General features: G+C 40.0%; 1 protein-coding gene across 7 annotated transcripts in view; it reads right to left on the bottom strand.

Moving 5' to 3' along the window:
- The window catches only part of LOC109622136 (sex determination protein fruitless), a 640,213-nt gene that overhangs the window by 147,300 nt on the left and 466,748 nt on the right, over positions 1–26,165 (bottom strand). For 6 of the 7 annotated variants that reach the window (XM_062854944.1, XM_062854943.1, XM_062854947.1 and 3 more), the window contains 3 exons: positions 16,217–16,621; positions 16,012–16,150; positions 15,197–15,904 (listed from right to left, as the gene is read on the bottom strand). In XM_062854944.1, the coding sequence (XP_062710928.1) occupies positions 15,197–15,904; positions 16,012–16,150; positions 16,217–16,621 (1,252 nt within the window). The remainder of the gene's footprint in view (positions 1–15,196; positions 15,905–16,011; positions 16,151–16,216; positions 16,622–26,165) is intronic. The other variant, XM_062854945.1, reaches the window with a different exon arrangement.

The raw sequence follows: 26,165 nt of genomic DNA, 5'->3' as shown, positions 1-26,165 counted from the left end.
GAAATGAGTGTCAGATTTTGAAAGAAGACAAATTGATAGCAGTTGGAAAGAATAAGAACGGTTTATATGTTGTTCAATAGATTGATTAAGGGAAACGAAATCAAACTGTACAAATATTCACATGAAATGGAGGAGAGACGAGACAGTAAGGAGAAAAAGAGATATTCACTTATCCGTGAGCGGCGGCGGGCATAACCGATTCGAATTTTGACGTTTCTTGGGGATCGCAATCGGTTGGCGCCACCGAACGGTGGGTGAAGGGGTAAGGAGGAGAATGAAATTGTTTTGACTTCCCCTAAGAAACGTCAAAATATGAAACGGTTGAATATGCCCGCCGCCGCCATTACCACTCGCAGATAAGTGGGTAGAAGATTTACGATAAAAAATGTGTGTATTTGTTGAAAGATAGTAGATAAGATGAAGATCGATGGGGCTCACACTGAGGAGGAGTATTGAAATAGCAGTGATCGCCCCGAAGAATATCAGATTAATTGGCAGCACTGCCATAAACCAATCAAAGTACATCGAGTGTTTTGCTGTTATGTTTTTATTTATACGCACCTACTTTAGTATTAAGCCATCCGTTTCTGATGAAACATCGAATAAACGTTCCGTAGTCTGTAGCACTACCCGGATAAAAAATGACCATTCATTACATGGTAAATATTATTAATGTATGACTGCTTTTATTTTTCACAATAAAACACACAGTAGATATATGGTTACTTTTTACAATGGAAATCAATCCGATATAGTTCGTACAATAAGTGAACATTAGCTTTAGTAGTGACTAATTGATTCGATTGTTTTTCAATCGTTCTTTAATAATTTAACCCTTTATAAGGCAATGGCAACTATATTGCCACCTTATACACATATTTTTTTCTGTTCGTTCAGAAAATTTTTACAACTTCTGTTTTAACTGATGGACACATTAGGCCTTTGTGAACACTCATGATTTTTTTGAGCCATAACAAATATGAATGGGTTTTTTAGAACAAAATGTCTCTCCAAAAACTGCTATTTTTGAGTGCATGAAGGTTTATAAGCTCGAAATGCTATAATAAATGGGCATGTACTAAAATTGCCATATCGTCCAAAATAATTGACCAATCGAGTTCAAATCCACACAAGTAACTCATGAATATTAGGGCAATAACCTGTCAAAAAATCAGCATGATTGACAAACGCAGCACAAAATAACAACATTTTAAACTTTGTTGACAAAAAGTTGGAATTTAGACCATTTTTTTTTCATACAAAATCGACCATTGAATTTTTTGAAAATAAAAATGTTTTTGTTCATTACATCACATGTACTTTATATTCCAATGTAGAACGAGTGGATTCCGTGCCTGGTTCTCTCGGCCTTATAAAGGGTTAAAGTTACCCAAGTAACCATTAAGCCGTAAAAATGGCATTAAGTCGGCTCTATAGTCGAATGTAGAACCTGGCTAACAGAGCTAATTGGTTCTATATCCTCTTATAGAGCTGCTCAAAAGCCACTTTTGGCGAATTATTCGGCTGATATACGGCCAACTTTAAAATATCGTACCAAGTCTCTGGAGCGAAAGTTGTCAAAAGTGAGACAAAGAAAAAAGAAAAAAAAATTGTTTATCTTCTGTTCTTTTCTAACTTCCTTCGCTTCCATTGAAGTTGCGTTTTTGCACTTCATCCAGATTCTAGCTGTTGTCCTCCGAGTTCCTGATCAAGTTCAAGTCCGTGACCTTCAAAAGAAATGAGTGTCAGATTTTGAAAGAAGACAAATTGATAGCAGTTGGAAAGAATAAGAACGGTTTATATGTTGTTCAATAGATTGATTAAGGGAAACGAAATCAAACTGTACAAATATTCACATGAAATGGAGGAGAGACGAGACAGTAAGGAGAAAAAGAGATATTCACTTATCCGTGAGCGGCGGCGGGCATAACCGATTCGAATTTTGACGTTTCTTGGGGATCGCAATCGGTTGGCGCCACCGAACGGTGGGTGAAGGGGTAAGGAGGAGAATGAAATTGTTTTGACATCCCCTAAGAAACGTCAAAATATGAACCGGTTGAATATGCCCGCCGCCGCCATTACCACTCGCAGATAAGTGGGTAGAAGATTTACGATAAAAAATGTGTGTATTTGTTGAAAGATAGTAGATAAGATGAAGATCGATGGGGCTCACACTGAGGAGGAGTATTGAAATAGCAGTGATCGCCCCGAAGAATATCAGATTAATTGGCAGCACTGCCATAAACCAATCAAAGTACATCGAGTGTTTTGCTGTTATGTTTTTATTTATACGCACCTACTTTAGTATTAAGCCATCCGTTTCTGATGAAACATCGAATAAACGTTCCGTAGTCTGTAGCACTACCCGGATAAAAAATGACCATTCATTACATGGTAAATATTATTAATGTATGACTGCTTTTATTTTTCACAATAAAACACACAGTAGATATATGGTTACTTTTTACAATGGAAATCAATCCGATATAGTTCGTACAATAAGTGAACATTAGCTTTAGTAGTGACTAATTGATTCGATTGTTTTTCAATCGTTCTTTAATAATTTATCCCTTTATAAGGCAATGGCAACTATATTGCCACCTTATACACATATTTTTTTCTGTTCGTTCAGAAAATTTTTACAACTTCTGTTTTAACTGATGGACACATTAGGCCTTTGTGAACACTCATGATTTTTTTGAGCCATAACAAATATGAATGGGTTTTTTAGAACAAAATGTCTCTCCAAAAACTGCTATTTTTGAGTGCATAAAGGTTTGTAAGCTCGAAATTCTATAATAAATGGGCATGTACTAAAATTGCCATATCGTCCAAAATAATTGACCAATCGAGTTCAAATCCACACAAGTAACTCATGAATATTAGGGCAATAACCTGTCAAAAAATCAGCATGATTGACAAACGCAGCACAAAATAACAACATTTTAAACTTTGTTGACAAAAAGTTGGAATTTAGACCATTTTTTTCATACAAAATCGACCATTGAATTTTTTGAAAATAAAAATGTTTTTGTTCATTACATCATATGTACTTTATATTCCAATGTAGAACGAGTGGATTCCGTGCCTGGTTCTCTCGGCCTTATAAAGGGTTAAAGTTACCCAAGTAACCATTAAGCCGTAAAAATGGCATTAAGTCGGCTCTATAGTCGAATGTAGAACCTGGCTAACAGAGCTAATTGGTTCTATATCCTCTTATAGAGCTGCTCAAAAGCCACTTTTGGCGAATTATTCGGCTGATATACGGCCAACTTTAAAATATCGTACCAAGTCTCTGGAGCGAAAGTTGTCAAAAGTGAGACAAAGAAAAAAAATTTGTTTATCTTCTGTTCTTTTCTAACTTCCTTCGCTTCCATTGAAGTTGCGTTTTTGCACTTCATCCAGATTCTAGCTGTTGTCCTCCGAGTTCCTGATCAAGTTCAAGTCCGTTGCCTTTTTCATCTGCTCCACCAGTGCACCATGGGAATGGTGTGATCAAACTAGTATTTAAACCATGAAAAACAAAATAGTTTGGGCATTTCGAGGGTTGAAAATGATATGGGATGAGGATGATTCAGTGGTAAGGTTGGTGGTGACGAACGCAGGAATTGATGCAGGAGAAGCAATGTTTATATAAATGGTCGGGAAACGTTTCACAAGAAGAGGGAAACGAGCTGGAGTTTGTCTTGATTGAAAAAAAAATGGAATAATCAAGATAACCAAATTCCATTATCTATTTAACAACACCATTCCGATAAACATGTCAACAACAAAAATAATCCCGTTTCGTTAATCCCGTCCGACATGGATGTTTAAAATGTATTTATTGATCATGACCGACTCGAGTCTGTTTTGGTCGAAATCTATTTTGATTGATATAAACGTCATGTGCTCCAAGCCCTGTGACAGCACTGACAAACTTCTTTACAGCTTGTAGGCTTTATATAGGCTTACAGGGCTTAATTTAGTTCTTACTGGTTATAGTGCCTATAAGCATTAGGAGAGCTACTTAGCACTGAAAAGCTGTTTAATGGCCGTTATAATGCTCAGAACAGTGCTTAGTGGTTACCTGGGTACTACTAGTAAAAAAAATTGAGTTGTTTTCATACATTTGGAAAAGTGCCTACAAAGTTCTCATGGACTTTTTTATTAAAAAAGAGTATTTCTCAAGGGGACGGCAACCTATTTTTTCACTATGGAGTTTGACAGGTTGGATTATGCCTCCTTACGTGGAGCATAAATTTATGCTCCAGCCAAAATATTCACCAACACAGTCGTGAAATTTGAATGTTTACCTTTTATACGAGGGATATCGGTGCAAAACGCTTACATCACATTAGATCTCATAAAAGTGTTGATCATGAAAAAGCGGCGTTAATTAATAATTTTCAATTTTAGAGTGTCGATGTTTAGGTAAAGTTCCTACAGAGAGTGAGAATTGCTTGTGAAAAGTCACACAACACCTCTTTTCGCAAACTTTGTTCGCCAAAGTGCGTTTTTCCTTATTTCCTCTCGCTGATGTATTGAGTAAATGTTGGCATTAGTGAGCACAGGTTGCACATGCTAAGCGGCAACAAAATCAGATCACCGTAGCATCCCCGTCAATTACACTTAAAAACAATTCGTCACAAATTAATAACAATACATATTATTGTTGCTTGGATCATGTTATTCTACTCTGTATAATCAAATACAAAATCACTTGACATATTTTTCTTCGTTTTAAATTTGAGTACCGTCTACCCCCGTTGGTTTGAACGACACCTCATACAAACAAAAACAAACATAAACCACTGCGACCAATATTTGATCTATTGTGGTAGAGTCTTGTACCATTTGGGCAGGTGTACCTATTTTGGGCACTCGCCGTTATAACTAAGTCAATTTCAAACCGATTGATCTGAAATTCTGTATAGAGTCAGGCACGTACAGTATCTAACTCTGTACAAAAATTCAAATCAATCGGTTTGAAATAGACCTAGTTATAGCGGCAAGTGCTCAAAATAGGTACACTTGCCCAAATGGTACAATACCCTATATCCCGTGTCATTTGTATAGTGCATGTCGTATTACTTTATCACTATTGAGAAGTATTCGGTTTTATTACAGTAGTCATTTTCAATTTGATCGCAAGAGAGGATTCTGATTGATAGGTTCCGCTTTGAACACGCTCCTTTTTCTGTCAAAATCGGATCGCCTAACGATAATGCCAAGAAATGATACCGATATTGACCATGCATCGGAACCCTAGTCCTTACTGTTTCAAACTAGTGAACACCGAATAAAAGATTAGGAATACTAATCCATTTGTCCCTGTTTCAAGGTCTATCTCGGCCACACCTAAAACCGAGACCTATCACTTTCAACAAGGTGTAAAATGTAATAAGGACCAAAGTGTATACCTTTGATTACTAAGAGCAAGTTTACCGGGGGCTACTATCTGGGCGAGTAAAATGATTGCCCACGGAGTTGTCATTTTAATTTAGTTACCAATTTCCATATCGGACGCTGCTATATTTAGTTACCGGATTCCGTACCGGTCGTTGCCAAATACTGTTGCGGTATAAACAAAATATTTCGTAAACCTATTTTGGAAGAATTCTTTCTGGGATTCCCCAGGAATACCTCTGAGATTCTAGCATGAATTCTTACTGAGTATCCTCGAGGAATACGTACTAGGTTGTCTCCAGGAATTCCAGATTTCCCCAGGGATTCCACCCAGGATTTCACATAAAATTTCTACTGAGATTTCTTTTGGGGATTCCTCCAGGAATTCCGGGGATTCCTCCAAGAGTTCCTCCGGGGACTCATTCAGGAATTTCTCCGGGGATTTTACCAGGAATTCCTTCGAGGATTCCTCCGGGAATTCTTCCAGGGATTCCTCCAAGAATTCCTCCAGAAATTCCTCCGGATATTCCACCAGGAATTCTTTCCGGGATTCTCCAAGGAATTCTTCCTCTGGAGATTCTCCCAGGAGATCTTCCGGGGATTCGTCCCGGATTTCCTTCGGGGATTTCTCCAGGAATTCTTCCGGAGATTTCTCCAGGAGTTCCACCGGGGATTCCTCCAGGAATTCCTCAGGGATTCCTCCATAAATTCCTCCGGGGATTCCTGCAGAAATTCCTCCGAGGATTCCTCCAGGAATACCTCCAGGGCTTCTACCAAGAATTCCTTTGGGGATTCCTCCAGGAATTTCTCTAAGGATTCCTGCAGGAATTCCCCCGGGGATCCCTCCAGGAATTCCTACAGGAATTTCTCCACGAATTCCATTAAGAATTTCTCCAGGAATTCCTCCGGGAATTCTTCCGGGGGTTCCTGGATGAACCCTTTGAGGGGCTTATGGGGGAATCCAAGGAGAAAATGTTGTAGGGTTTCACGGAGGAATTTCTTGAAGATTCTTCGGAGGAATTCTTGGAGGAATTCCTGAAGGAATTTCCGAAGGAATTCCTGGAGGAATTCCCGAAGGATTTCCTGGAGGAATTTCCAAATGAATTCCTGGAGGAATTCCCGGTGGAATTCCTGGAGAAATTCCCGGAGGAATTTCCGGAGGGATTCCTGGAGAAATTCCCGGAGGAATTCCTGGAGGACTCCCCGGAAGAATTTTGGTAAGACTGGCCGTTTAACCTGTTCCGGGTGGACCAGTGATCTACACACTTCCCGAATCATTGTTCGCCGAAATCCCCTCGACGTGCAGAGCGAGATTTTCCTTTTTTTGCTCACGCCCCGGAAGACATCCCACAGTAGTGACCCTCACTTCTTCCAGCTTGTCCTCCGGTGACTCTTTCGGTGGTCGTACTGTGCCCCGCTTTAGCGGAGAGACTTCCACATCCTCCTCCTCTATTGTGGTGTCGTGCTTCTTTCATGGAGGCCGTCCCTTCCGTTTGGGAGTGATATTTTCTTTTGATTCTTCCAGCACTTCACTCACCCAAATGCTGTAACGGGTACTCCTGGACATTTTCGCTTGTGATGTTCGCAGCAGATTTTCTCTAACTGCAAGTGTTTACAAAATTTGTTGCAGACCACCGGTGCGTTTTGCTCGAAACAAACAAATAAAAACAACACAGCACTTTTGACATATATGAAACAGCAATCGTTTCCCACGCAACTATCAGGCGCCTAAATTTGTGTGCTCCATGTTTCCCGAAAGCCATGCTGCTATTTTACTATCCCGTTTAGTAGCCCCCGATAAGGTATAGCGCTATGATACTGCGCTATGTAATTTAGTTTTGTCGCGCACCGGTAAAGGTGCTCTAAGTTATGCTGTTCCACTAGTTGGAAGCAGTTAGGACTAGGGTTCGGTTTGGTAGATCTTTCACCGCAACGCAACCCAAAAGGGCGATCTACCCACGCTACGGGCTTCGTTAACCGTAGTGTGGCCAGCAAAAAAATACCAGTAGAATGCCGGCAGGGTACCCGGGTACCCACGAAACTGAAATGATCATGTCTCCGTCAATTTTCCACCGTTTTTTTTTTTGCCCATTCAACTCATAAACTCATTATCTATCGATATAATATTTGGTAAGACCGGTCCGATAACCGTGGGTGCCGGGAAATTCGGATTTCCGGGCTTATGTTTTTATACAAAACAATGCTCGGAATTTTCGGTAGGTTAGTGGCAATATCGGTATCAATCATCCTAAAATTGCTTCAGCATATAGTATCTGACCAGCCTGGGATCATAAAACGTGTTGACTTTGTAGCTGCGATTTCGGATCAGGCTTCCCGCGGGGCCATGGCTGGCAATGGCCACTATACGGTATCCTAGGCTCAACAACGTGGGATTCAATATGGTATAATGACATGCTCCCGCAAATCCGGATTTTCCGAAAACTACACTCATCAGATCGGCACAACCACATATTTTCTAGATAGATAATGAGTTTCTGAGTTAAATGAGTTATTAATTTTTAAAATCTGTGAAAAGTTGACGGAAATATGATTATTTCAGTTTCGTGGGTACCCGGGTACCCTGCCGGCATTCCACGTAATAAAAAAATCAGAGACCTCCCCCCTGCCCCTCCTCACTTGGGAATTCGGTCAACCCCATTATTAGATATATATTCACGAGTTATAAGATCTAGCAGAGTATCAACTTCCTACTCTCAATAATCAAAAAAAATATCGAGATTTGAAATCGAAAAAAGTACCCGGGTACCCTGCTGGCCACATAAGGGTCAAAGATCGAGCATATTTTAAACCCCCTCAACCAATCATCCCTCAGCACGGGTCGCCTGACACCTTGGATTGGGGTTACCTGTTTGGTGGAGTTTTACCACCGGAACAGGTGGTCCGTAGTGCTATTCTAAGCCGGCAGCTACAGCTTAAGATGTTAGTACACAGGGTCAAATATTTGTCCAAAAAGAAACCAATGCTCAAACATCTTGTTTGACTCGATCGAATTTTTATTAGTGTCATACTGATGTTGTTTCTCGAGTTCTTTCCTGGTCAAATATTTGCCATGTGTACTTCAGGCGTTATCTACCACGCCACACTACCCCTTGTTTTTGAATAGTCCATTTTACGAGTCGATTGAATGAAAATTTGACAGGGGAAGATCCATAAATTACGTCACGCAAAAATCGACTATTTTCAACCACCCCTCCCCCCATGTCACACTTCTTGTATGGAGCCTTTGAGAATTTTGTATGGGTTTTTATGCATTGCTGAAACAAACCCCCCACCTCTCCCACTCGGAGCGTGACGTAATTTATGGACGTTCCCCAGCAGGTGGCGTCCTAACCCGTAAAATCAACATCATCATCCACACTGTTGTAGCTTCTTAAAATGTCTCATTCTTACGTTACGTGGGAATACCTAGGAAACGTCCATAAATTACGTCACCCAAAAATTGGGCATTTTCAACCCCTCTCCTCCATAATTCACACTTTTTTCGTGAGACCTCTGCATTTTTGTATGAGTCGTCGCACTTTGCTTACTCCCTCCCCCGCCTTCTTAAAGTGTTACGTAATTAATGGACGTTCTCCATATTAATGTGTCTTACAACAACACTTTGTGTAAATTTATATTAGAGTGCTTTCGAACAATCATTTATAATCATTAATGTTCAGTGGGCCTTTTCATTTGACGTCTTAAATCAGCTGATTGTTCGGGCGTTTGACAGTTCTTCTATGAAGATGACACGTTCTTGTTAGCAGCTGTTGTTCAAGCTTTGTAAACAAATGCATGCACGGATCTGTCACATGAAAAGGTCTGTTATCGCTTGCGCGAGAGTACGCGCAAGCAAATGCGCATCAGTGCTGTCAAAACTATAAATGTAAATAAACCGAGCGTTGACGCTCTCTTTAGTTTTGTACTCCAAACGAACAACAAGTGTCTTTCTTACCCCAGAAGAAACCCCCCGAGATTTACCTTTAATTAACTGGTTTTAATCGCAAAGTCTAAAGTGTCGGTTTTTTGCTGTAGTTCCTCCCGTTGGCTGTTTAAAGTAAAGTGAATTATTGGTTCCGAATCACCGGATTCAAAAGTGGCGACGAGGAAAACAGGTGCGGTGGAGCATTTCGGCGCATTCGAACGGCTATACGGAGCAACAGCGGCAACAGCACTCCATAATCATCCGCGATCGGCGCGGCGGCGGCGGCGCTAACTGTGGTTAATTAGGGTGAGAACAACAGGGCACACAGTATCAACCCAAAGGTAAAGTGGTAATTAGTGAGGAAGAAGTGTCTTCCTCCCATCCCCCCGTCTACTTCCCATGTGGGGCTTTTCCAAACTTCCAAAATCAGGTTTCCAGCCTGTTAGAATCGACTCCTGAACCTGTGATATGCCTTGGAGATATGAACGCCCACCACACAGTATGGGGCGGAAATCGGTCTGATCCCAGAGGAATCGCTCTCCTGGACCTCTTCGAAGAATCAGATCTAGTTGTCCTAAACGACGGTTCAAATACTTTCTTCAATGGCCATAATTCAACCGCCATCGATGTAACTGCAGTCAGTCGTTCACTTCTTCCCAAGTTACAATGGCGTGTTAATGCAGATCTCCACGGGAGCGATCACCATCCAATCCATATATATATCTCCGCCATTCCTCCGGCTGTAACACGACGTCCTAAATGGCTATATGAACGTGCGGACTGGGATATTTACGACACTTCGGTTTGTGAAACACTCCAAGTCCGTAACCCCTGTAACATCACTGATTTTGCCGAACTGATACGCGGAGCCGCGGAAATCGCAATTCCACGAACAAGCAACAAGCACAGACGGCGGGCCCTCCGTTGGTGGACTGAGGAGACACGTGTAGCAGTTAAAGCTAGGCGAAAGGCACTACGCGCCGTCAAACGTCTTCCGCCTAATCACCCCGAAAAAGAAAACGCCCTCAGCCGCTACCGAAGGCTGCACATCCAGTGCAGACAAATTATCAGTGACGCGAAGCGTACCAGCTGGGAAGAATTTCTCGATAGCATGAACGCTTCGCAGACTTCTGCAGAACTGTGGAATCGAGTAAATGCCCTTAGCGGCAAGAGAAAATGCACTCCAATATCTCTCCAGATACAAAATCAACAAGTTTCCGATCCGGCTATCGTTACCGACTGCCTGGGAGAATATTTCTCAGGCCTGTCGGCTATAGACACCTATGATGACATCTTCAAGCGCCGCCTAAATCCCTCGACATCTTCCGTTAGTAATTTCCACGTACCGTTTGACTTCAGAGGAACAGCGATCAACCAACCTTTCTCATTCCAAGAACTACAATTTGCCCTCAGCAGCTGTAAAGGTAAATCAACTGGGCCCGATGGAGTCGGATACCCGCTGCTTAAAAAATTACCTCTCCCCGGAAAAATGAAACTGTTGGACCTTTTTAACAAACTTTGGCTATCGGATTCTTTCCCCCCCGAATGGCAAGAAAGCCTCGTCGTTCCCATTCCCAAAATCAACGACCCCACACGCGGACCATCGCACTTCCGCCCGATTGCCCTCACATACTGTCTCTCCAAGGTGATGGAAAGAATGGTCAACAGACGATTGAAGCAACAACTCGAAGCCGATGGTCATCTTGACCACCGTCAACACGCCTTCAGGACCGGCTTTGGTACGAACAGCTATTTTACCACCTTGGGTGATGTTCTCCATGACGCCTACTCCAAAGGACTGCACACCGAAATTATATCGTTAGATCTCTCCAAGGCTTTCAGTCGCACTTGGACCCCTCTGGTACTGAAGCAACTTGCAGATTGGGGTATGTCCGGACACGTACTCCATTTCGTTAAAAACTTTCTGTCGAATCGCTCCTTCAGAGTTGTAATTGGCGACAGCTCATCCAAGTCCTTCGCCGAAGAGACAGGTGTACCTCAAGGAACCGTTATCGCCGTCACCCTATTCCTGGTAGCGATGAACGGAGTCTTCTCTAATCTTCCCAGTGGTATCTACATTTTTGTGTATGCTGATGATATCCTGCTGGTGATTCCTGGACGAACCCCCATTCGCACCAGAATAAAAGCTCAAGCCGCTGTCAACGCCGTAGTTAAATGGACATCCTCAGTCGGGTTCACCCTATCTGCACCTAAAAGCGTACGTTGTCATATCTGCAACACTGGTCATCGAATCCGAGGTCCCCCTATCACGATTCAAGGTCAGCCCATTCCACTGAAAGAAACTGTCAAACCCTTGGGGTTTTAATCGATAGAAGGCTTTCATTCAAGCAACATTTCGCTTCCGTTAAGGCCAGTTGTCGTACTCGGCTCAACCTGGTGCGTACAATCTCACGCCCCCACCGCTCCAACAATCGGGCCGTTCGTTTTCGAGTAGCACCGCAGAGCCACACGAAGCACGCAAAGAAATTTTCACCCGGAAGAAAACACTAGTGAACACTGTGGCGCTGCGGTGCGATTTTTTGACAGTTCGAAATGGCATTTACAGTATTTCAACATCCTTCTACCCTATAAGATAAAAAGTTTCCTAATTTATTATGTGCTTGATGGCGTAAATCCAAAGAGCAGAACTTTCATGCGCTCAGTGTGGACAAGCCTGGGTACATGCATTTAAAGTTCAATTCAAATTCCATTTAATTCCCACAATCCTTCTACCAGAGGCGCCAGTGTTCGATCGCTTTGACGTTTGCCAGTGAACACGTTGCTGAGTGTTGCAAACGACAGTTTCTCGAGCGAATCTTCGAACAAGTGGCTGTGTGCTCATGAGAAAGATACCGGGCAAAAGTTTTGATGAATTTCCTCTAAACGTAACGTCTGTTTGTCTGTGTTTCGTTACTTTGCGCACTTGATCGAAGAGCGAAACAAAACGAAGAAGATTTCAGTTTTCTTTAAAATGCAAACCCTTTATGCAACTAATTGTTGAATCACCAGATTGCTCTTGACTTCCTGAAACGCTTTGCCGAAGACGACACTCTTCTATCTGCTCTGGATCCCGAAATAGAGAAATTTGAAACTTTACTTAACAACTAGCGCCACCTAGCGGCGACATCACCAACTAAATGTTGAATCACCAGATAGCTCTTGACTTCCAAAAGAACTTTGCCGAAGATGAAACTTTTCTATCTGCTTTGGATCCCGAAATAGCGGAGTTTGAAGCTTGACTTGACAACTAGTGCCACCTAGCGGCGAAATCCTCAACTAATTGTTGAATCACCAGATTGTTCTTGATTTCCTGAAGAACTTTGCCGAAGACGGCCCTCTTCTATCTGCTCTGGATCGCGAGCCAGAGAAGTTTAAAATTTTACTTGACAACTAGCGTCACCTAGCGGTGAAATCACAAACTAAATGTTAATTCATTAGATAACTCTTGACTTGCTGAAGAATTTTGCCGAAGACGGTACTTTTCTATCTGCTCTGGATCCCGAGATAGATAAATGTGAAACTTTACTTGACAACAGCGCCACCTAGCGGCGAAATCACAAACTTATAGTTGAATCATTAGACAGCTCTTGACTTCTAGAAGAACTTTGTCCAAGACGACCCTTTTCTGTCTGCTCTGGATCGCGAGCTAGAGAAGTTTGAAATTTCACTTGACAGCTAGCGCCATCTAGCGGCATAATCACCAACTAATTGGTGAATCACCAGATTGTTCTTGACCTACTGAACAACTATGCCGAAGACAGAATTGTTCCATATCAAGTAGATCTTGAGATATCGCATGTGATAACTTATGAATGCTTCTACTGGCGAGTGAACCAACCACTTCTACCTAGCGCCTCTATCGGCCAAATTGCCAACTAATTGGATGTTAGTTCGCATTGTGTGGTAGATCTATTCTAGTACTACAACTTTGCCAAAGAAAGTATGGTGCTATTTTGTAATACTCCTGAGATATTCGCTCACACCCCCAATTAGGCGAAATCCCATAAGCTCTGGGATTCCTACAACACGGATTCCTACTGCACCCCCGAACCAACCGTGTAGTAGGAGTCTGGACTGTATTGCATTCGTCACTGGATAGTCCCAGGCAACAAGTTTGTCGAAGACACCACCTATTTAAATTATCACGTTATTGAGATACAGACATATACGTTTGTACTTTTGCATCCAGTTTGTATGCACACTAGCGCCACCTATCGGTTGAATTTCTACTTACTTGGTTCGTCACTGTATAGTCCGTGGCACAGCCAACAACTTAGTCGAAGACACCACACACTTAAATTAACACGTTTTTGAGATACACGCATATACGTTGCATGCAGTTTGTATGTACACTAGCGCCGCCCAGCGATGAATTTGCCAATGAGTTAGTAGTACATCACTGGACAGCTCTTGACTATGCTAACAACTTTGCCGAAGAAACCAAGTGTTTATAAAGTAATACCGTCATAATATTTACAATCCCAACTATCCCATATTTATAAGGTACTTGCGTCTCCATCCAGCAGCGGGTGGTGACGCCGCAGATGGCTGTTACCACTCTCTTCAACACGCAAAACTTACAGTGATGCCAATTAAAGAAGTTAGGAATCATGCGAATAAAATGTCCGTTGTTTCGAAATTTAATAACGCCCTTATCTGAAGTGCAACTAAAAAGTTGTCTTCTAACAAAATGTTCACTAATATATGCACTAAATCTTCAGGGGGGGGAGCGGATTTTTAGAGTTGCTTTAAAGTGCCTTTTTTTCAAAAGTTTGAAAAGTTGGATTTCCCCATACTGAAAAATTGGAATTCCTATATAAAACTTCATGTCGATTGCGGACTAGCTTACCGATTTTTTAGATTTTTTAAATTTTGCAGGGCTTCATTTGGGTCCATTTGCAACTATTTGTGACTATTCGGGATTGTGTATTCGCAATTTTGCAAAAATCGACACGGCCTACCTTTACAGTCATTCAATAGGGCACTTGCTGGCTTTGTTTAGTGTGCCCAACAGACCCTTTGATTTTGCTGGTAACGCTTTGTAATGAGATTCGCGTTACGAAACGTTCCACAGCAAAATGAAATGGGTCTGTTGGGCACACTAAACAAAGTCAGCAAGTGCCCTATAGTTGATGTATTTCTGCGAAACTAGCCTTAGATAAACGTAGTCTGGCACACTGATAGTAGGATATGTGTGCCATCAGTAATCTCATGCTCCCATTTTCATCCTATTCCAAAACAAGCGATTACGGCACCGATTGACTCCGTTCTTTTTGTTTTCATGGGTGCTCACTTCTAACAAAAAATGCAAAAATAAGAAACAAAACAAACAGCGCTTCAATCCTTTGTTTTTCGTGGGATGAAAATGGGAGCCACATGCTTAATAAGGGAACCAATACCCTACGTAGTTTCAAATAAAAGATATTGACGCGAAAACTACATATGAATATTATAAATCAAATGCTACTTCATTTATTGTTATGCCAAAGCAAATGACCATTATTTTTAACGCGGGGAATACGTACCGCGTAAAAAAAACTCAGTTCAAAATTCAAAAAAAAAACGCGTAAAAAAAGTCTCACCATTTCTCGACGAATCATGCAAAAATAAGACGATGAATTTTTGTATGGAGTAAAAAAAAAAGACCTGACTGTAATTAGCAGGTAGGGTGACGATGGGTATTATCGGCAGGTTTGTTCTCTTCGTCATGGGGGGTTTTTGTCGGTCAAATTTCCTGAAGCTTGGTCGTATAACTCAGCTTGGTTGGGAATAATTTGAGGCCAACTCTGAGTTCAACAGCTTTCGAAAAACCCCCCATGACGAAGAGAACAAAACTGCCGAAAATACACAATTTCCCCTATATATTGATATAGGTAAACTTACCACTCATTTGGCTCTGGCTCATCATTCCAGAAATTTCAGGTGTAACGATCATTCCGTGCAGTGACGATTGATCTGGTTCTAACTCCATTTGCTGTTGTTGATGCTGCTGCTGTTGATGAACTTGTTGTTCAACTTCTGCCATGATCTCTTGTTTTAACGCAATCCTCGTTTTTATATCCGATTGAGCACCGTTGTCGGCTACAGTGGTTGCAACTGTTACCAAGTTCTCCGGATGATGCTGGCTTGATGCACTGGAAGCATTGGATGCTGGACTATGTGTTGACAGGTGAGAATGTTGCGATTGTTGATCAATCAGCAGTACGTGCTGCTGATGCTGGGGTGTTTGTTGCACAACAATAGGTTGGTGAGGTGAATGTCGCTGATCTGTTTGCTGGGGCTGAGGTGTCTGTCGATGAGCTTGCTGCTGTTGTTGCTGCTGCTGCTGTTGTTGTTGCTGCTGCTGTTGTTGTTGTTGTTGTTGTTGTTGTTGTTGCTGTTGTTGTTGTTGTTGTTGTTGTTGTTGTTGTTGTTGTTGCAATAAGTGTGTCTGTTGCTGCTGATGCATATGTTGTTGATGCTGTATGTGTTGCTGCGGCTGAGTGTGCATTTGATGGGTGACTTGGTTGTCTAATTGAATTGCGTCCTGAGGATCTAATGACCGGAGGGTTTCAAATTTAACCCGTATGTCGCCATTATTGGAAATTGAATCTGAATAGTTAAGAAAAAAAAAGTTATTAAACTGAACATAGTGTGATTTATCTCGCAAAATGAAAGATAAACCTGCGATACAAAGCTTAAAAAAATGGACTACTAACACTTACTAGACAGATCACGAGTATCATGGCTAGGAGCACAGCTAATATCATGATGCTCTGTCACTGGAGTTGCCGTTGGAGCCGGAGGCTCGGGTGCAAAGTCCAAGTAACCCATCGGAACACTCATAACGGAGCCGTTCTGTAATAATTCGGTAATAATCAATTTATTATATATTATCTTTATATGTTTTGATATTTTACTCACTATTCCAACCCCCATTCCAAGGCTGGTCATTTTGGCTTTTCCTTCTTTTCCTGGTGTTGCAGTTAAATCGCGTGACTCCAACACAACTATAGACGAGGATCCATTATCAGATACTGCCGTCTCTAAATTACTGTTATGGTTTCTACCGGATGATGATGAATTATGGCCACTTTTGGAATCTTGTCCGCTTTGGTTATTGTTGCTTTGCGAGGAGGAAGAATGAGCGTTTCTTGTATTCGACGATGGCTGAGAGCCAGACGGAGGCGGAGGAGGGCGACTGTCAGGTGATTGTGAACTATAAGGTTTGTACCGCTTTACGGATGGTGAGAAATCCTGTTCGTATTGTGGTTCACTTACTTCGCATAATCCTTTAATTTTTAACTGTTCCGCAGTTCGTAGCAGACTCTGAAATTGAATAAAAAAAAATAACTAATTAGCACGACTTGTTAGAAATGATCATAATTTCTGTTCAACGAAAAAGTTGCTGAATATTAACACATTCTTTTAACAGTAGTTTAGCCGGCAGGGTACCCAGGAACCTTTTTTTCGATTTCAGTTTTCGATATTTGAATGGTTATTGATAGTAGGGAGTTGTAATAGGCTCCTAAAGGCCTATCTCAATTTCTGCATAATTCGATCAGGCATTGATTAAAACGACATGTTTACTCATTTTTTAAGTATTCCTATTAGGTAAAGCCCATAAAATATATTTTCAAAAATTTTAATAATTTTTGCAACACTCCTTGTTTAGCACTAAATTTTGGGTAAATTTTGTTTACCGTGTATGTCAAACAGGAACATTTATTGTCAAAAGTGAGCCAATGTGGTCTCTTTTGCAACCCGCCGTTTCACTTTCGTTACGTCAAGGTTGACCTCGAATGTCAAACAAGACCTGCTCATCATTATTTTATTTTCAAGTTTATTAACTATTCTGTTATTGTTTAAGTTCGGAAAAATTACCATTGAGATCAGAAAAGCATGCTCTTTCGTGTTATGCAGCAAAACCGGGGAAATATTTTTCATTTTAGGACCCTATTTACCAGGTATTTTTTCATTGCGATTGACTCGTTTAGAGCTGAAAAGAATTTCAATAAAAAAATCTCATTTTTGTTTTAGCCAGTTTGAAAAACTACGCTTGGCTTACGCGCAGTCATTAAACCATCATCAACCGGATGATGATTGAAGTAAACGTAAACATCAGAGCGCGGACTTCTGTCGTTTGACTAGCCTTATAAAATAGACTATAAGATTTCAATATGAGCCTCTGCACGAATCTGGTGTACTGCTCATTCCCACAGAAAATTTGGAAACGGCTCGCACAGTAAAAGTCAAATGTGACTTTTACTGTGCGCGTTGTTTTCAAATTTTCTGTGGGAGTGAGCAGGACAGGGCAAAATCGTACAGAGCCTCATAAAGGTGTGCAACTAGCGCAAATCATCGACCATTGACAAGTGGGGATCAGGTAATTTGTTTAGCATTCTATAAATGAAACTGAGAGTTAAATGAAACTCCAAAAATAAAAGCTGAAATTCTACACACAAAACACCAAGCCAAATATTTTTTGACTTGGCTTTGAGTATATGTATTAAAAGACACATATAGTGTCTTTAATGTATTAGTGTACTAGGAAGACAACACAAACATTCAAAACGACTCGGCAGAACGTGAGAAAACAATCCGAAGAGAACCCTGAAAGAAAAAACCGATCGTGTGAGTGGCTTAAATGCTGAGCCACGCTACATGAATGTTCAAAAGGGGAATTGGAGGTTCGATGGAAAATAGAAGCTCGACATGAGCACCTGTCGAGCTTCATTAAAATATAACAAATAGAGTAAAAGCATCAGTATCAACCAGTTATCTTATGTCGTTTTTTTAACCTGGGTTGGAACTGGATTGGCGGAAAATGTGTAAGCAAACAAACGACAAACAAACTTTAGTACAAGCGAAACCGAAGTCGGGTTGGGGTTGAAACTGTGATCTCCTCCAGTTCCAACCCAGGTGTATACTAGCAGGTTATTGTTTTCATTAAAATTATAAATAACAAATTACAAATAAACAGGAATTCTATGAAAGCTAACAATATGTTAAATGAAAGCTTTGAACTTATATATTGTGGGAAAAATGCAAGAACCGGACAGCCAAAATAACTAGTTAATGCCAAAACTCATTTATATAGTAGACTAGCTGTCCCGGCAAACTTTGTCTTGCCAAGTTGTGGTGCTTTGACAATTGTTAAGGGCATTGCATCATGGCACCCTAAATTGGTTTCATTTCGATCGTGTTGATTTTCTTCCCAGATCATTAAAAATCAGCATCTTGTCTATTTTCTTACATTTTTAGTTCATTTTCCTAACTTTTTTTTACATATAAACACTGCCACCATGAATACGAATCTAACCATGCCAGAGTCATCCTGATCGGTTGAGCCGTTCGTGACTTTTATTGCCTCAAAGGGAAGTCAAACTCATTTTTATATATATATAGATAGATATATCATTTTTGTCCTTTTTACACCAGAACCATGAATATTAAGTACTTCGGAGCAAAATTTAATCGACTGATTAAGAGATATTAGACAAAGTGTATCTCGCTGATTTTCTTATCCATTTGTTAATCGATTCAAGATCTTTTGACAGTTAACAAAAGATACAATATTCTAGAATATGTAAACTATTTTTTAAACATTCTATACAAGATTCTAGGAGGTGTCTGGCATTTCTGGTAGTTTAGTCCATGGTCTGATGCAATTTTGGAAACCAATTCACTAGATGCCAAATCCACAATATTTTCTAGAAGTTTTTGTCAATCACACAAAATAAATTTGTTAAATACGAATTATACAACAATATTTTTAATAAATGAAAGAAGGGTTCTGTTCACCATAGGTGGATTATATCGGATTTTTTATGCTGTTGATAGATTCGACGTGAAATTAACCCCAAATAATGAATTCCGGTGAAATTGACAAAACTAAAAATGAAAAACATGAGTTTTCGCGAAAAACTTATTTCGTTTTTTTGTGCTTTGATATAACGTACATTTTGCTTCGATATAACGTACACTATTTTGTTTTCCAAATTTGGCCTAATTCTGGGTAAAAGGTTAATGCTGCAACAAAACATTGATTTAAGTGATTTCGTAGTTTATCTGGGGGTAATTACTGAAAAAAAATAAAAATTTTCAATGTTGTACGTTATATCGAAGCAAAATGTACGTTATATCCAATTTACTATATCGAGGGTACGTTATATCGAAGATTACCTGTATATAAATGAATTTCTGTCTGTCTGTCTGTCTGTCGGACTACTTCGGAAACTACTAAACCAATCGACGTGAAACTTTATATGTGGGTATATTTAGGGCCGGGGGAGGTTCTTAGCATAGTGTGAGACTCCTCCGATCTTTGGAAAGGTGGGCTCCCATACAGATGAAGTTGCGGGAGACTTCTCTAGGAAGCTGTATGACAAAAACCCGATTTAATTTAACCCGAAAGATATCTCGGTAACCAAATGTACGATCGTAATGAAATTCAATAGGGTTCTATAAGGATGTTGTAGCTTTCATTTGGAGCCAAGAGAATCCAAATCGGATGTCGGACGGCTGAGAAACGTACACACACACACACACACACACACACACACACACACACACACACACACACACACACACACACACACACACACGCGCGCGCGCGCGCGCGCACCCATTAGAGTGGGTCATCGTTTATATGGAAATATGAAAAAATCAATGGTATCTCATCAGATCAAAGCTTTTTTGATCCCATTTCAGGACCCAAACAAGTGTGCAAAATTTGGGCACGATCGGTTATGTCTACGTTTTGCGCATCGCGCTTGAAGTTTGTATGGGGTTTTACATGGGAAATCTAACTTTTTTGCATTTCTCTCATAACAAGCTTGAATTTTTCTAATACCATGTGAACTAAGTGAAAACATAGCCTAGGGTGTCCTGAAAAACTTTGTCGAAGACCGCGAAGTGATCTGATGCTTATGAAAAAAGTTATAGCGTTGACATTGCTTGGCGAAACAGTACGATTTTTTTTGCTGGTGATGTTACGGCTAAAACAGTATGATTTTGTTGCTATTGTTATTCCTTTACATGTTAAAACATAAACACATGCATGCGGTTCGTTGGTTATAACTATTTTCACAAGCATCGGATCGCTTTGCGATCTTCAACAAAGTTTTTCAGAACATCCTAGGCTATCATTTTATAGTATCGGTTAAAAAGTTTCAGACAAACTTTTTTAACTTATGACAAAAATGCATAAAAGTATGTTTTCCCATACAAATCCCCTGGGGGAGCGACACTAGTTTTGCCAACCCAAAAAACCTTAAAAAAAGCTGAAAAAAGCCCAAAAAAGTCGCTAAAACCCGCAAAAGTTTTGCGGGTTTTACCGGGGTTTTTCGGCTTTTTTCGGCTTTTTTTGGGGTTTTTCGGCTTGTCAAAACTAGTGTCGCTCCCCCCGCAAATCCCATACAAATTTCAATTGCAATGCGCAAAGTGGACCCGAAACGGAACCAAAAAAACTTTGATCTGAGAAAACTGTTCCGATGACCCACACTAACACACATGTTTAAAATACTCAAATCCCTTTGAAAAAACATAGGACAAAACCTCATTCGCTCCTGGAGATTTGAAGTAAGCCGAGCTTTTTAGTGCCCATTAAATCGATTCTAAAGCTACAAACCTCGAGACAGAAGCTAAAGATTTGTAGCTATACAAAAGACTGGTTTTTCCGAAGATATTTTGAACCGGAGCAGATCAGAGTTCCATTCAGGAATACCGCAGCAGGACAAGCTTCTTTCCAAGCAATAGTTATGGTATACACAGGTATTCTTCGATATACGTACCCTCGATATAGCGAATTCGATATAACGTACATTTTGCTTCGATATAACGTACACCATTGAAAAATTTAATTTTTTCCAGTATTAGCTACCAGATAATCTACGGAATCACTCAAATCAATGCTGTGTTGCAGCATTAGCCTTGTTACCCAAAATTAGCGCAATTTGGGGAAAAAATTTGTGTACGTTAGGGGCTGTTCATTTATTACGTAAGGCAATTTTTCAGATTTTTCGACACCCCCACCCCCCCTTGTAAGATTTTTTGTATGAAACTCTAAATATTTTTGTATGGCGCGTAAGATTTTCCAAACCCCCCCTCCCCCTATAAACCCTTACGTAATTAATGGACAGCCCCTTATATCGTAGCAAAATGTACGTTATATCGAAGCACAAAAAACCAAATGAGTTTTTCGTGAAAACCCATGTTTTACCCTTCTTACACCCATAAGAAGGGTATAAATACCGCTTGGAAAACCGACTTTCGATCCGAGGCCCGCAGGGCCGAGTCACATATACCAATCAACTCAGCTCGACGAATTGAGCAAATGTCTGTATGTGCGTGTGTGTGTGTGTATGTGTGTGTGTATGTGTGTGTGTATGTATGTTACAAGAAAATGTCACTCACGGTTCTCAGCCGCCTGTTGACCGATTTGAGTTCTCTTGGAAGCAAATGAAAGCTACTACATCCTAGTAGAACGCTATTGAATTTTATTTTGATTGGACGTTCGGTTACCGAGATATCTTTCAAAGAGTGCTAGGGAGTAGTACAACTTAATTATTTTAGATATTTTTGACAAAGTGTATCACCATAAATTTCTCAGCCGTCTATCAACCGATTTGGGTTCTTAAGGCCCCAAACGAAAGCTACTACATCCTAGTAGAACGCTATTGAATTTTTTTTTTTGATTGGACGTTCGGTTACCGAGATATCTTTCAAAGAGTGCCAGGGAGTAGTACAACTTAATTATTTTAGATATTTTTGACAAAGTGTATCACCATAAGTTTCTCAGCCGTCTATCAACCGATTCGGGTTCTTAAGGCCCGAAACGAAAGCTACTGCACCCTAGAAGAACGCACCCATTAGAGTGGGTCATCGTTTATATGGAAATATGAAAAAATCAATGGTATCTCATCAGATCAAAGCTTTTTTGATCCCATTTCAGGACCCAAACAAGTGTGCAAAATTTGGGCACGATCGGTTATGTCTACGTTTTGCGCATCGCGCTTGAAGTTTGTATGGGGTTTTACATGGGAAATCTAACTTTTTTGCATTTCTCTCATAACAAGCTTGAATTTTTCTAATACCATGTGAACTAAGTGAAAACATAGCCTAGGGTGTCCTGAAAAACTTTGTCGAAGACCGCGAAGTGATCTGATGCTTATGAAAAAAGTTATAGCGTTGACATTGCTTGGCGAAACAGTATGATTTTTTTTGCTGGTGATGTTACGGCTAAAACAGTATGATTTTGTTGCTATTGTTATTCCTTTACATGTTAAAACATAAACACATGCATGCGGTTCGTTGGTTATAACTATTTTCACAAGCATCGGATCGCTTTGCGATCTTCAACAAAGTTTTTCAGAACATCCTAGGCTATCATTTTATAGTATCGGTTAAAAAGTTTCAGACAAACTTTTTTAACTTATGACAAAAATGCATAAAAGTATGTTTTCCCATACAAATCCCCTGGGGGAGCGACACTAGTTTTGCCAACCCAAAAAACCTTAAAAAAAGCTGAAAAAAGCCCAAAAAAGTCGCTAAAACCCGCAAAAGTTTTGCGGGTTTTACCGGGGTTTTTCGGCTTTTTTTGGGGTTTTTCGGCTTGTCAAAACTAGTGTCGCTCCCCCCGCAAATCCCATACAAATTTCAATTGCAATGCGCAAAGTGGACCCGAAACGGAACCAAAAAAACTTTGATCTGAGAAAACTGTTCCGATGACCCACACTAACACACATGTTTAAAATACTCAAATCCCTTTGAAAAAACATAGGACAAAACCTCATTCGCTCCTGGAGATTTGAAGTAAGCCGAGCTTTTTAGTGCCCATTAAATCGATTCTAAAGCTACAAACCTCGAGACAGAAGCTAAAGATTTGTAGCTATACAAAAGACTGGTTTTTCCGAAGATATTTTGAACCGGAGCAGATCAGAGTTCCATTCAGGAATACCGCAGCAGGACAAGCTTCTTTCCAAGCAATAGTTATGGTATACACAGGTATTCTTCGATATACGTACCCTCGATATAGCGAATTCGATATAACGTACATTTTGCTTCGATATAACGTACACCATTGAAAAATTTAATTTTTTCCAGTATTAGCTACCAGATAATCTACGGAATCACTCAAATCAATGCTGTGTTGCAGCATTAGCCTTGTTACCCAAAATTAGCGCAATTTGGGGAAAAAATTTGTGTACGTATCGTAGCAAAATGTACGTTATATCGAAGCACAAAAAACCAAATGAGTTTTTCGTGAAAACCCATGTTTTACCCTTCTTACACCCATAAGAAGGGTATAAATACCGCTTGGAAAACCGACTTTCGATCCGAGGCCCGCAGGGCCGAGTCACATATACCAATCAACTCAGCTCGACGAATTGAGCAAATGTCTGTATGTGCGTGTGTGTGTGTGTATGTGTGTGTGTGTATGTGTGTGTGTATGTATGTTACAAGAAAATGTCACTCACAGTTCTCAGCCGCCTGTTGACCGATTTGAGTTCTCTTGGAAGCAAATGAAAGCTACTACATCCTAGTAGAACGCTATTGAATTTTATTTTGATTGGACGTTCGGTTACCGAGATATCTTTCAAAGAGTGCTAGGGAGTAGTACAACTTAATTATTTTAGATATTTTTGACAAAGTGTATCACCATAAATTTCTCAGCCGTCTATCAACCGATTTGGGTTCTTAAGGCCCCAAACGAAAGCTACTACATCCTAGTAGAACGCTATTGAATTTTTTTTTTTTGATTGGACGTTCGGTTACCGAGATATCTTTCAAAGAGTGCCAGGGAGTAGTACAACTTAATTATTTTAGATATTTTTGACAAAGTGTATCACCATAAGTTTCTCAGCCGTCTATCAACCGATTCGGGTTCTTAAGGCCCGAAACGAAAGCTACTGCACCCTAGAAGAACGCTTTTGAATTTCATTCCGATTGGACATTTTGTAACCGAGATATCTTTCGGGGAGTACTTTGGAGTAATACAGCTTAACTTTTTAAGAGGTCTTTGACAAAATGCTTCATAATAAATGAATCAGCCGTGTGTCAATCGATTTGAGTTCTCTTAGCATCAAATGAAAGCTACAGCATCCAAGTAGTATGCTATTAAATTTCTTGCCGTTTGGACATTTTGTTTCCGAGATATCTTTCCACGAGTACTAAGGAGTAATGAAATTTACGCTTTTGAGAGATTTTTGATAAAATGTATCATAATACATTTCTCAGCCGTTTGTCAACAGATTTTTTATGATCATATTTGGTTACACAAGTTAGTTATACATAAAAATGCAATTGCATCAAATACATAAAAGCTACTATCTCTTTGTAATATTTGAGCTTAATAAACAGTAGCAAAAATATCACGGAATGTATGTAGGAAAAGCCTTTTTTTATGATCAAATTTGGTTTCTCAAGGAGCTCTGCATGAAAATGCAATTGCATCAAATATATAAAAGCTACTATCTCTTTGTAATATTTAAGCTTAATAAACAGTAGCAAAAATATCACGGAATGTATGTAGGAAAAGCCTTTTTTTATGATCAAATTTGGTTTCTCAAGGAGCTCTGCATGAAAATGCAATTGCATCAAATACATAAAAGCTACTATCTCTTTTTAATATTTGAGCTTAATAAACAGTAGCAAAAATATCACGGAATGTATGTAGGAAAAGCCTTTTTTTATGACCAAATCTGGTTTCCCAAGTTAGCTCTACATGAAAATGCAAGTGCATCAAATACATAAAAGCTACTATCTCTTTGTAATATTTGAGCTTAATAAACAGTAGCAAAAATATCACGGAATGTATGTAAGAAAAGCCTTTTTTATGACCAAATCTGGTTTCTCAAGGAGCTCTGCATGAAAATGCAATTGCATCAAATATATAAAAGCTACTATCTCTTTGTAATATTTGAGGTTAATAAACAGTAGCAAAAATATCACGGAATGTATGTAGGAAAAGCCTTTTTTATGATCAAATTTGGTTTCTCAAGGAGCTCTGCATGAAAATGCAATTGCATCAAATACATAAAAGCTACTATCTCTTTTTAATATTTGAGCTTAATAAACAGTAGCACCCATAAGAAGGGTATAAATATCGCTCGAAAAACCGACTTTCGATCCGAGGTCCGGAGGGCCGAGTCTCATATACCAATGATCTCAGCTCGACGAACTGAGCAAATGTCTGTATGTGTGTGTGTATGTGTGTATGTGTGTGTGTGTATGTGCGTTACAAAAAAAAAGTCACGCACGTTTCTCAGTTGTCTGTCAACCGATTTGAGTTCTCTTGGAAGCAAATGAAAGCTACTACATCCTAGTAGAACGCTATTGATTTTTTTTTTCGATTGGACGTTTGGTTACCGAGATATCTCTCGAAGAGTACTTATGAGTCATACATCTAAACTTTTTAAGATTTTTGACCAAGTGTATCCTCTCCTCTTGTTGGCGTAACGTCCTCACTGGGACAAAGCCTGCTTCTCAGCTTAGTGTTCAATGAGCACTTCCACAGTTATTAACTGAGAGCTTCCTCTGCCAATGACCATTTTGCATGCGTATATCGTGTGGCAGGCACGAAGATACTCTATGCCCAAGGAAGTCAAGGAAATTTCCTTTACGAAAAGATCCTGGACCGACCGGGAATCGAACCCGTCACCCTCAGCATGGTCATGCTGAATACCCGTGCGTTTACCGCCTCGGCTATATGGGCCCTGACCAAGTGTATCATAACAAATATTTTGGATGTTTGTCAATCGATTTGGATTCTCTTGATACCAACTGAAAGCTACATCATCCTAGTAGATCGCCTAGAAATTTTATTTCGATTTGACATTTGGTTACAGAGATATCTTTCGAAGAGTACTTA

The sequence above is a fragment of the Aedes albopictus genome, chromosome 2 (genome assembly GCF_035046485.1).
Source record: "Aedes albopictus strain Foshan chromosome 2, AalbF5, whole genome shotgun sequence".
NCBI lineage: Eukaryota > Metazoa > Arthropoda > Insecta > Diptera > Culicidae > Aedes > Aedes albopictus.
This window is presented reverse-complemented; position numbering and strand designations above follow the sequence as displayed.